The sequence below is a fragment of the Rissa tridactyla genome, chromosome 1 (genome assembly GCF_028500815.1).
Source record: "Rissa tridactyla isolate bRisTri1 chromosome 1, bRisTri1.patW.cur.20221130, whole genome shotgun sequence".
Classification (NCBI taxonomy): Eukaryota; Metazoa; Chordata; class Aves; order Charadriiformes; family Laridae; genus Rissa; species Rissa tridactyla.
In genome coordinates this window covers 113,224,553-113,237,755 of record NC_071466.1, presented here as the reverse complement: position 1 = coordinate 113,237,755, position 13,203 = coordinate 113,224,553, and the positions used below count along the sequence as shown (strand labels likewise).

At 38.0% G+C, this 13,203-nt stretch overlaps 1 protein-coding gene across 5 annotated transcripts in view; it reads left to right on the top strand.

The window, feature by feature from the left end:
* Window positions 1-13,203, top strand: part of ROBO1 (roundabout guidance receptor 1) — a 740,348-nt gene that overhangs the window by 705,967 nt on the left and 21,178 nt on the right. For 3 of the 5 annotated variants that reach the window (XM_054202528.1, XM_054202509.1, XM_054202492.1), the window contains 5 exons: window positions 27-53; window positions 2,720-2,762; window positions 6,451-6,605; window positions 9,968-10,303; window positions 12,759-12,866. In XM_054202528.1, the coding sequence (XP_054058503.1) occupies window positions 27-53; window positions 2,720-2,762; window positions 6,451-6,605; window positions 9,968-10,303; window positions 12,759-12,866 (669 nt within the window). The remainder of the gene's footprint in view (window positions 1-26; window positions 54-2,719; window positions 2,763-6,450; window positions 6,606-9,967; window positions 10,304-12,758; window positions 12,867-13,203) is intronic. The other 2 variants (XM_054202519.1, XM_054202498.1) reach the window with 2 other exon arrangements.

Below are 13,203 nucleotides of genomic sequence, written 5' to 3'. Positions count from 1 at the left end.
GTTTGTATTTTGTTTTGATTTTTCAGTCCCGTCTTTTACCTTCACACCAACAGGTATATATTTGCACTTTTCCCCCCTTCTTTGTTACTTTAGCATGTGTTTGTGGTACTGTTTCTCTTTTCCTGACATAACCAGCCCAACAATTTCATTAATGACAGGTGCCATTATTTTGTTCTCTAAGTAGTGTATATTTGCTTTGTAGCTGACGACATGTTTTTCTATTTGCGTGTACCATTCTGTAGCATACCATTTGATGCAAGCATGCCATTTCGTAGCATGATTCTGTCAGCTGGTACAACCTGGGCTCTCTTCTTGCGTATTACAATGGAGTAGTGTGGCCGCCTGCACCCAGCGATGCAAAAGGTGCTTCTGATGGAGGAGGAATGACTTAGCACAGCCCAGATGCTAACTTGAAAGGGATTCAGTGGGATTATAGTTGGTGAAACATTTGCTGCTTTTCTTTCCTCTGAATCTGCATTAATCCAGTGGCCTAGGAGTTGTCTGCTTTGAAAGATACAGAAAATCAAAGTGTTACAGCCGTTAGATTTCTTTGCTTGCTGATTTAAACTGTATTTGTGCTGTGAAATTTTAAAATAATCATCCTGTTCTACATAAACAGAGGGGCATTTCAAATACGGGGTGGGTTTAAAATTATCTTCTATTTCTTTTTGCTTGGAAACATACAAAATATGACAACCTGAGCCCCAGCCCACCAAAGTCCGTGAGAGCCTTTCCCTTCTGTAGAACTGCCCTTCAGTCGGTCCCACGGTCAGGCAGCTCAGTGGCTCTTCCTCTACAGCAGGTACAATTGAACACATTCAGTACCCACCAGTACACCACAGGCATGACTTTTAGCTACAGCCCCAGTGAGCACACGGGTTGTTTCTTCCTCCTTTGTTCTAAATCCCTTATTTTCACAAGAGGTCTATGAGACTTGCAGGACATGTATATCCAGGCAAGGTAAAAACCACCTACCCCCTCCTCTGCACACTCATGTTAGCAGGCACTTTAGCTCAAAATCAGCACTGTTCTACTTCGGCCTCTGGGCAGCAGCTGAGTTACATCCTTCCAAGCTGGACCGCAGGTGAAGCAATCGTATGTGCGTCTGCATTTATCCACGCAGACCTAATGGTAATGGGTTAGATTCTTATCCACATGCTTTTAATCACATTGAATAGTATCTTGTTTCAAAAGTCATCCTTTATGTTCAGTGGAGTTGCTTACTGTTCAGCATGAGTCAGAGTGGCCCTTAATGTTTCTGAAGTCTTTTGAGATCCATGGTGGAGACTAATTCAAACTATTATTATTTTACTCTTACTTTAATTGGCTTAAGAAAGGGCTTCTATTCCAATCACAATTGTAGCACACTACTGAAACTCTGCAGAGGTTGGTAGGTTAGCTAACATATATTTTCTCAGTTGGATTCTTAGCATTAAAAGAAAATATCAGGGCTCCGTAAGATATGTCAGAGCTGCAAAAGAAATAGCACTGAGATTTTTAAAGAAGCAATTGGAATAAAACACAAAGTATGTAAAACATTTAAAGGAAAAAAAACCCCTTTCAATCCGGGATCCCAGTCATTAGTTCCATTGACTTTAAATGGAACCAAACCCTCTTCTTTAGCATTACCTATAGTAAAAGACTTACCTGTAGCAATGCATCCTACGTTTTAATCCTGTTATTGTAATCACTGCCAGCATTTATCTCTCTCTTGCAGACTCCCAGTTTGAAGTTTTTCTAAGGAGCAGAATTTGGCTGCTTTTTTTCAACACATTACTAGTTGGGAAATGTAGAATCCATCAGCACTTGCAGGGAGGCAATCTCCTTAACCCTTTGCCAAACCCAGTTCAAACCTGCAGAATATATAGCATTGTTTCTTCTTGGATGTTTGCATCCTAAAAACTGATTTTTCAATCACAGTGCTTCCTGTGAAGGGTATGCAATTCATGCCGACAAATAAATGCATGTGGACATCCACTTTGTTATTGTGTAATGCTTCTGAAATGCTAGCAAAATTGTTCCTTCTAATTTAGGAAGTATTCTTTCTGCCAGACATTTTTTTACCAAGATTTATTCATTTATTTTTTTTAGATTAAAAAGTATCATTAATAAATCCAATTGTAAAATGTTATAAAATGTGAAGCTCCAATGGACTTTTAGAGTGTGCCTGTTCCATGAGTACAGGGCAGTAACATTCAGAAAGAGCATGTGTTTTTGCAGTAGGTTCAGCTGTAATGAGCCATTGTTTACATTGGAAATAAGGTCTGTTAGAGAATCGTGATACCTCTTTAATCTTACGAAAATAATAAGGTAGAGGAAAGCTTTAACATCTAGCCATTCATGAAATAAATATATGACCTAAATTCTTCCACAGGGTAACTCCACTGAAGTCAGCAGAGTTATGTTAAGGATAAGCTCAACCTGATGTATGGCTTCCTGCTTTCTTTAGCGATACATGTGTTTGTGTGTGTTTTTCAGAACAGAACTGAAATAGAAAGCTTTGTTGGAGCTAAGACTAGCAGTTATCAAGCAACACAAGTATTATGCATAAACTTGCATTTAAAGGAGTAGCTTGCAGAATGAGACTCAGAATTAATGTATAAACAATGCACGTTTATTGTCTTAGCTAAAATGAAACAAAGGCAAATTCAATATTGCTATTTAAGGAGTCTTTTATGATTTTTAAATTATTTCCTTTTCTTATCTTTAACTGTTTCAGTAACGTATCAGAGAGGAGGAGAGGCCGTAAGCAGTGGAGGCAGGTAATTATGTGCTTTATTTTTAAAGCTATAAATTGTGTGCAACTAAATTTAAGGATCCTAGGAGTACAATTGTCCTTGTAAGTGATAGTAGAATAGTCAATTGCAGCGATATGTTTTAATTTATTATATTAACTTGTACATTTTGGCCGTATGTTTTTCTGTTGGGAAGGAGGATATATGGTTTGATTTTTTAGGTTGATTTCCAGAAAATGAGTCGTAATATTTCCAGCTTTGTTACCCTGTAAAAACTGCATCTCAAAAAATGAGCAGCAGAGGGAGCACTTAAACTTCAAAATAAAGACTGGTTTACCAGTTTATTAAGGGCGTAAAAGTAATTAAGTCGTGGCATTTATGAAGATTAAGAAATATAGCTGGTTCACAAATACTACAAAGAAAGAAAACGTTTATTGGAAAAAATTGCCAAAGACATAAACGGCCTATAAGGTGACTTTTTAAGAAAAAATCTTGCTATGAATGCAAAACAGTTAAAGCATCACTTTGGGAGAGACGGGGCAGTGAAGGAGGGGGAAACAGGTAGGTTTTAAATGTAAAGCCCCCCGCTTTGAGAACCTAGCCCATTTCAGATTGAGGATTTAACTAAAACACGTTTACTGGGTTTACGCTTAATGAATGGCAGTGGACAAAACAGTAATTTACATTTTACATTTCCTGTGTAGAGGTGGAGTTTTTTTCAGGAGGCAAAAAAACTGTTTTAGCACAAAGGCAGGTCACAGCAGTGTCACTAGTAGCACACCTTTTTTTTTTCTAGGTCACATTCAAGCATCTCAGTTAAAGATTTGGCGTGATGCTGAAATAAACTCTGAAATCTCAGAGAGCAGCTGGGCGATAAATTCCTATATCAATTCCTGTTTCACAAGTGGCATCTTGTGATTCCTAATTTGCAAGACCATACAAAAATTTGGTAATTTAGCTTAGGCATAAAATGAAATGTTCCCAGTCTAGTTGAGTGCTGTGCAGAGGCGAGGCTACTCTGCTGCTGCTGCTGCTGAACCTATTGCACATTAAGAGCAATTTCAGATATCTGTGTCCAGCTCTGTGCGCTGCTGTGTTGTCGTAGCCATAAAACCATGGAGGAAAACCTCTAGAACGGTTACCATGTGATTTTTTTGAATGGACAAATCTGTAAATCAACTGGGTTGCTGCCTTCACCCCAGGATAGTGAGAAAATAAGAGCGGACAGAGATGAACCCTCTCTTTCCCTGACAAGGATGTTCAAAAAGATACGCAGTTAACATCCTTTGTGTTCTTTGTGCCACTGTGCTTTCTCGCTCTTCCCATAGCACAAGCCAGACAAAGCACACTCACATAGACTCAGAGGACAGAAATGAACCCAGAAGTGTCTACATCGTATACAGTCATTTTGGTACTGCTAGCGAAGCAGCATCATTTTTTACTGTCCTAGTTTTAAGGATCAGTGCCACAATATAGCAGTATAATTAATTCAAGGTGTTAACATCCCTGCTTCTTTTGTTCACTTGCATATATACCATTTACAGAATGTATAATGTACTGTATTTTGTCAAATATGAAACATACTTCTGCAATATATATAAAAAAGTGTTATTTTTACATATGAAACCTTTACTCTGATTTCCAAACTCAAGGTTTGCACTTCCTTAAATTGTATTTGCAATGTTTTGGAGGGGTTTAGCACTTTTGCCAAGTGCAGTTACATGAGAGTGTTAAATCATTATTCAGAATTCAAAATGTCACAGCGATATATTTCAACATAATCCCCACGTCTATGATGTTGAAAAATGACCCATTTCTCTGGCAGTCCCTTTTCTAGACGAGATTCAAGTAATGGTGGTCGTGGTGGATTGGGTCCAGCCAGCAGCTAGGCAGCCACACAGCCACTTGCTCTGCCTACCCCAGACCCAGTACAGTAATTCAAGGATTCAATGAATTTGCTGCAAGGGTTAAGGGTCTTTGGAAATTACAATCTCCAATCATGACCAGCCTACGGAGCTGTAGTGCAAACATCTCTTGCTTACAGTTCCACCTAAATGGCTCCAATTAATACAGTTTTCCCCTACTTATATACCTCACACCACATTTCTTACGTGACAGCAGGTGTGAATGCAAAGTAAATTTTAGAAGCAAATTTAGGACCTTTAACTCTCTCTCCAAAAACCTAGGACACAGGTCTTGAACGTGCTGAAATATTCTGGAAGGCTTTGTCTCCTCCAAATGCCTTGAGGTGTACTTTCATTGTAAGAGCGGAGCAGTAGGGAAAAAAGCAGGGTATTTCAAATCAACTGGCCTCCTCACAGGACGTTTATTTCAGTTTCACAAAAAATGCTTGTTTAGTGTATGTGTATTGGCTGGTATATTAGCCTGACAGTAAGTCAAGCCTCATCACCTCCCATGGTAAATTGTCATATGACATATGCAGTACAGAAAGATATATGCATGTATGTGTATAGATCTCTTAAATGTCATTCTAAGGCTATGACTTAAGCCTGTGGCACTGACAGACTATATCCCCCACAACTAACTGCATGCAGTTTGTAGTCTCGACTTGCGGTTTAAGAGGATTAGCATATTTTATTTTTGAAGAGCATCACATCTAATATTATGGAGACTAGTTTCTGCACTATTTCAAATGGAAAGTTGCCTGTTAAATCCTGTGATGAAGGAGACTGTGTTCCTTTTTTTATATATATTTTTATTTATATATATATATATATGACAGTGGCTAAAATTATCTATTTTTAAAAGCACCTTGGTTTCAAAGGCAATTTTAAGTTGTTAGGGGGTGCTACTTACATGGGACTTTATAACATGCCATTGCATTGTTCGTGTGAAAACTGAAGAGGCTCCAACTATTCTACAAAACGTTCATCAGGGCCTTTTTTGCGCTCACAAAAAAAATTCGGCAACTTGGAAACCAAGGAATGCTATTCTTTCTGCTGATGTCAGGAGCACACTTTTCCGAACACAGCCAATATGCAGCATTGATGTCTGGATATTTTTAAAGGTGTTGAGTATTCCCGGTTACTTTAAACTTGCTTAGGAGCTGCTGCTGTTCCACCCACATGAAGATTAAGCGAGTGGCTTTCTCATTAACAGAGCTGTATCGCACACTCAGTATGCTTAGTGAGATCCAAATGCTCCCAAGGGACAGAGGTTTCTCTAATCTGCTGTTCCCTTTGATCCTCTACAGTGGTACTATCACCAAGAATTTGGGAGTATTCACATTTAAACTCTGCTCTTATTTCCGCATATCCATCTCACTTCCATGTGTGAATTTTTTGTTTGTTTGACTTGCCAGTTTCCCCTTTTTTACCTTGCTTTCTTTAAGAAAGGGGGAAGGGGCAGAACAATAAAAATACAACCTTCACAGAAAAAAAAAGAAACCAACAAAAAAAAAACCCAAAGCCAAACCCAAAGTGACAGGTAAAGGTTGCACACCAGCGTATACGTGTAGTTCAGCAAACTGAACTGGTGCTGTCCTTGGCTGTTCACTTCAGAGTGTCTTAGCAAAGAACAGGTTATACAGGCGACCAGAAACCTTTAAATAATTGATTCAGGCTGTATTTTCCAACTCTCAAGCCTTTAAATTTGTGATATTATTTTGTAATATCTAACCTTTTGAGAAGAATATAATTGCAATGTGAAAATGCTTTTGTTTAATTTTTGAAATGACCAAGCTTTGTTTTTAAAGGCCAGGACTCCTAAACATCAGTGAACCAGCCACTCAGCCATGGCTAGCAGATACTTGGCCTAACACAGGGAACAATCACAATGACTGCTCCATCAACTGCTGCACCTCTGGCAACGGAAACAGTGATAGCAACCTTACGACGTACAGTCGACCAGGTTAGATATGTTTCTACCTTGCTAAGGAATCTTCTTTACAGAATATATACTTTTAATACCTGAGAGAGCATACAGGTTTGTTTGTGATTTTATTTCGAATGCATTTAGACTTAATATAGTTTCTCCTCTATGTCGTGATTATGCTTTTGGTCCCTTTTTTGATCCCTTTTTTCAGTCCCCTTTGGATAGTTGTAGTGGGACGTAGGCTGAAGGAACCCCTGCAAAGTTCAGTGTTACCCAAAGTCACACTAAACTGATATGTTTCAGCATCTGAAAAAGGGCAGATAAGGTCATTTTTAGGTTGTTCTGTACATCCTTGTTGCGTGGCTGGAGGAGAAGTAGCAAAACGACACTAGTGAGATTTTCCTTCTGGTTTGGGTGTGATGGGAAGCAAGAAATAAAACATTGCTACAGTACTTGCAAGACAGTCAGTCTACTTTGGCACATTTAAAACCTCCCTTTGGGTGCCGTTCTGTACAAAATTGGAGAGCTGTTTTTCTGTTCAGGGTGTGTGGATAAAAAAGTTAACTTCACACTCTAAAAGTAATTATGAAATGTTAGGTTAAGTGGTAGTTCCCGGGAGTTTGGGCAGGACTCGGAGTGCTCTTGAAGAAAACCTGGTGAGTTCCATGGGAACACAGTTAGAAAATATGTCTGGAAGGGCTAATTTTTGCATGTTTTGTTATAAATGGACCTCAGTTTCCTTTCATTTTAACCCAGTTTGTGTTACTGGTGGGGAATGAAAGTGAGTCTTTTCCACTGCCAGCATCTTTAGGTGATTTTTGCTAGTAGCATTTCCCAGCATTTCAAAGACGGAGTAGATTACCTATAGTGAAGTTGCATACGTGCACAACAGCATTACCTCCTGTAATTAATGTGAAACTAGCCATAATGTGATGGTGGTAATTCATCTCCTGCAATTTGCTGTCTGACAATGACCAGTGCCAGGTGCTTCAGAGGAAGGTGAGAGATTTTAACATTAGAGAATTGTGTTTTACCGTGCCCGAGGATGTCATGTCCACAAATGTCTATGTAAAAAGACTTCTTATACAGAGATACTTTATTGTGGCAAGTATGGACGTACCAAGGTCTAGTAACTGAAACTTAACAAATTCAGAAAAGGAAGAGAATGCACATTTTTGAGGGTTCTAAACTATTATAACATCTCATCATGAGGTGCGGTGGATTCTTTCTTAATTTAGCTGTTATATTAAGCTTGGTTGTGTTGCAAAGTGATTCCTTCCTTTCAAGTAGAGCTTAGGAGCTTGAGGGTCAGACAGGATGTTCATAGTGGTTTCTTCTGTCCTGGAAAATCTGGCAAATATTCTTAATTATGTCAGCTTGGGCTTGGCTAAGGCTCTGAAGCAGCGGAGTTGGATATCCCCTCTATAGCTGTGAATATGCTAAGTAACTGTGCATTTTTAATTTCTTTTAAGTATAGTACTGTCTTCCAAGTCTACGGAATGGGAACACGTTGTTCTAAGAGTAGATGCTATAAAAAAATCTAGTGGAATAAATCTTCTGTTATATAGGCAAACCGGTTTTGCTTAAGTGCTTTGTATGAGGAATTCGAATGCGTCTATGTAAAAAAGTGCACCTACTGCATATACTGTATCGATTATATTGCCCTACACACAAACCAGATGTCACTGAAAATGGAAGGAGGTAAAAAAGTATGCCATAAGTGACTCCACAAGGATATTATAGAAAAGCGTGAGGTCTTAGGAATGAAGAATATGCTGGATATATAATTGCCCAATATAATACAATAGACTTGGAAAGGCGGAAAGACTAGCATGGTTTCAGTAGGTGAGAGAAAAAGCAGAAATGAAAACATTTAAAAAGTAGAAATCAAGAAGTTGAAGAATGTGAAGCAATAAATGACAGCTCACATAAGAAAGAAAAATATATCAAACAGTAAAACCTTCAAAAAACACAAGCTGGGGGACATGAAATGTGCAATGATAAGCTGTATGTGGCATGTTGTGATACTGCTTCTTAATCACTGAAAATGTGGATCGGTGGTTTTCTTCCTAAAGTAGTATTTTATTTCTCTTTTTCAGTAAATATTTCTCAAAAAAGATGTGTGTATTAGGGAATACTTTTGAAATTGAACATCCTCTATATTTGGTAGTTATTTCATTTAGTATAATGGTCAAATCGTGAATTCTGTACTTAGCTTTTCTTGGCACCCTCTCCAGTAAGTTAATTGTGGCCACAGGTAATGGACTTCAGGTTTTGAATCAAACACATTAGCATAAATACCACATCTTTTAAAAGATGAAAACTATTCCTGGTGATTGTTATGTAATTACTGATGCATTAATCAGCTGGCAAATGAGAATTTTTGCTTAATGATCATTGAATGCTGGTTTCACTCAGCCTTCTAACTGCCGACCCGCAGACTGTGCTACTCCATTCCATATTCTTCCGGTGAACTGGATATGGAGAGGAAAAAAAGTGTGTGGAGCTGCTGCCATGTAGCAGCAAGGGTACGGGGAAAGGCAGACACGCTGGTTCACACAGAAGTGGACAGAAAATCAGTACAAGTCTGATTTACCCTATGCAATAAGTGGTGATCTCATGATTCAATAACTATTAGAAGAATGAATTCATGCTGTCTATGTGATATATATTCAGCATACAGGACAATGGTATTACCATGATATTACTTATTTTGCAATATCCAAAGCAACTAATAATTAGCAAAAATTCCAGAGTGCTTTCCTGTCTTCTTGTTTCAAACCAAAATATAAGACTGTACAAGGAAACAATGATCAAATAAAGTCTTGCTACTGGGTACTGAGTTACCTTTCGCATTGTACTGTTTCTCGTTAATTCTGTTATGTGTATTCATTTTTCAGTCTGCTTTATGAAAATCTGTTGTATCTCTTTTTCTTATCGCGACTACAAAAGAGTCTAAATGCTGTTCATTCTATATTGACATGAGATGACTGTCATGTTTAGTTTTTCACATTATTAGCCTTTGGTTGATTTTTCCTTTGAATGCAAAGTATTTTAATCACAGTTACGGATTGAATATCTACACTGCTTTGAGAATAATGTCTAAAAATGTAAATGTTTAGATGGCCACTGTAGAAAAAGCCCATCAAGGTAAGTCATTGTATATACAATTCGGAAGGTCTGGATTTACAGTGAATCAAAACAGTGAACTCTACTTTTGAAGCAGTAGCTTATAAGGTAAATAATATTCCGTAAATTATTTAGTTAATTACAATATCTCTGCTTCATGGATGCAAGCCATATAGTTATGCACTAAAACATTTTTAAAGGGAATTTCATTGAAAGTACAGTGTAAGCGAACAGAATGACCTTTTCTTTTTTCTTTCCTCTGTGGTTAGCCGATTGTATAGCAAATTACAACAATCAGCTGGACAACAAGCAAACAAACCTGATGTTGCCTGAGTCAACTGTATATGGTGACGTGGACCTCAGCAACAAAATGAATGAGATGAAAACCTTCAATAGTCCAAATCTAAAGGACGGAAGATTTGTCAGCCAGCCTGGGCAGCCCACTCCTTATGCCACCACTCAACTCATCCAGTCAAATATCAGCAATAATGTTAACAATGGCAGCGGGGATACGAATGAGAAACACTGGAAACCCTCTGTTCAGCAAAAGCAAGAGGTTGCACCCATACAGTACAACATTATGGAGCAAAACAAATTAAACAAAGGTGAAGAGCTTTTAGCTTGTTTCTCCTCTTTAGGCATCAGAAGATTTTTGACCTTCTGGTGCTGGGAGTCTAAAGCTTTCAGGTTCAGTAATTATAGACTTCTGTGGTGCTTTTAGACTTCACCCTCTTTAGGTTTAGAAATCCACAGTTAGCAGTGTCGGAAAGTTAATTAGCACCACAATAACCTTCAGATATTGAATTTATTATAAGAAATAACAAGCTGTATCTTCAGAAAAGAGTTAAATAAAATACGTTTCCTATGGATTTGCGATTAATTTAAATTTAACAGTAGTTAAGGGATTGGTTAGGACAGAGGCCAGATATTTTATTCATAAGCCAGATGCATGGTAGTCACATTATACTCTACCTTAAATTTTAAATAGGTCAACCCACTCTTCCCAGTCGTGGATGGAGACTAATTAAATCTACATGTTCATGTAAACGAATGAAATTCTGCATATCAAACTCTGTAAAATTGTATTGTGTTGTACACTGGGGACACAAGTGGAGCAATCCAATTCATTTTAGACTTGTTCCTAGCAAGCCTTCGATTCACATATTGAGGGGCAATGCTACCACACACAGTTTTGGAAACTAAATTCCTTTGTTACCCTGACTGAAGTCTGTGGATCCAGAAGCTAAAAATAAATTGATTTCAGTGTTAACGGGAAACATCAGAATGTACTTTTGAGGCCTTGAGGGCATGTTTCTTTAATATAATGTGTGGGAGTTGGAAGAAATAGGTATGTGATTTCTTGCTAGTCCTCCAGGCTACCATGCAACCTCTTTTAATAACCTGATTTGCAAAACAGTATCCCTAGGAACTGGACCCATTCTAACTTGGAACTTTTTGCATGGATTGTTGTAACTCAAGTGATCGCGTAGTGCTAAGTTATCCAGTAAAAAGATACGTTTCATTACAGGAATGTTGATTTCTCTACTGGACCCATCTACTCACAGAGGAGTTCAAAGGGCAATATAAAATATGACACCTTCCCTTGACATAAACATGTCAAAAGAAAATTCAATTTTTGTAGCTCCTTCTTAGAGGGTGAAAGCTGTATTTTTTTGTAATTATGTTTTCTTTCATGAACTGTGTATTACATATCTGTTTTGGAATTAAAACATGTTTGATTTTTATGCCCTGGAAGATACTGCATCTTTCAAACTGTGTATATTACAGCTGCGTATTCTCTAGCATATTGTAGTGTGGAAAGGCCCCCTTAAAGCATTGTCTGCTGACAGTCATATATACATATTTCAGAGTGTTGATTTACTGTTTATCCTCTGTGTAAACATATGCGGTATGTAGGGCTTCAGCGTGGTCTCTGGAATGCAACTAGGCTGAGAAACTATTACAGAATACACTCTGGTGTGGAATTTATCATTTTGCTCTTTTTCCCATGCTTACATTATCACAAACATTTCTGCAGCAGATGGGGACTGATTCTTAGTTTTGTTTATTTTTGTTTTGATTTGCTGTTTTATGAGTCACTATTCTGATCTTGGTTTTCTCATTTCCTAAGTCAAAACCATCTTGCTGATGATTATACCTATAGCTTTTGTGATGGGAAATAACCATTTTGATGAGTTACATGCTGTGCTTCATTGTTACTACTTTATGTCCAGTGGTTCTGTTTATGACGCAGTTTTATTTGCTGTATGAAGAGTAACTCAGCTGCTTTCTGTTCTCTATAAATTATTATTCCTTTTTGGCATGAGAGTACTGTTTTGTCAGATGAGTATTTTACTTCTGATAAAGTTTTACAGATCTGGTTGCCAAATCTAGATTTAAAAGTAACATACGTATATCAAGTGCTTTGGAACTGGAGAAGGAAGTTACGGTAATAGCCATTAGCGAAAAAAGGCCCTGCCTGTAGCTAGAACCTGCATGACCCGATATAAATAGAAATCTCCTTGGAGCCAGCAGGCGTTAAACAAAGACCTCTTCTGTTGTAAACCCAATTCGGTGGAGCTGCATTGTTGCTACGGCAGATCATTCAGCCCTTGTACTACTGGACTGACTCCTACGTGGGTTCGTCACCTCTGAAATATAAAAAGTAGTTACCGTAGTCCACTGGCTGCCCTGCATGCGTAAATTAAGCAGAGACCATGGAAAATCAATCAAGGTGACAGTCTATTCGCATGCAAAATGCTCACACAGGTCGTGTATATATCCATTGAGACTTAATCGTTGGCAGAGAGCAATGTGACAATGCTGTGCATAGGATTTCATTTTTGCTGTGGAGCTACTAAATTCCCGTGATTTTCGTTACACTTACAATTAGAGACAAGATAAAAATAAAATATGATTGTAGGATGATTTTCCTTTCAAAAAAATGAGTTTATTTATTTCTCACTATGTTGGGGAGATCTTATTTTGTGTTATAAAGCAGGTATATAAAAGTAGATATGTTTCTGAAGGGTGGCATTAACTATACTATTAAACTTGCAGATTACCGGGTAAATGACAACATTGCTCCAACTATTCCCTACAACCAGTCATATGACCAGAATACAGGTGGATCCTACAACAGCTCGGACAGAGGCAGTAGTACATCTGGTGAGTAATCTACAGCATTTACCAAGCCTTAGGGTTTTTTGGTGTTTGGATGCTCTAGTCATAGTTAGCACTAGTTACTGGACTTGCAGAAGGGATGGGGAGGAACCCACTGACAATAATACAGCACAGGGATGTTAAAATAAAAACTGGCCCAATAGGAGCCTGTATTTCTGTTGCATCTTCATGGCTGCTTAGTGCCATCTAAATGTCAATTAATTAATTGATTGTCCAAAATTGTGAAAGTCATGAAATGGATTAGAAGTTGAACTTCCTAATATTGATGCCCTACTGGTTAATATTATGGTCTCCAGATGGACAAGTCACAGAAATTCCTTTT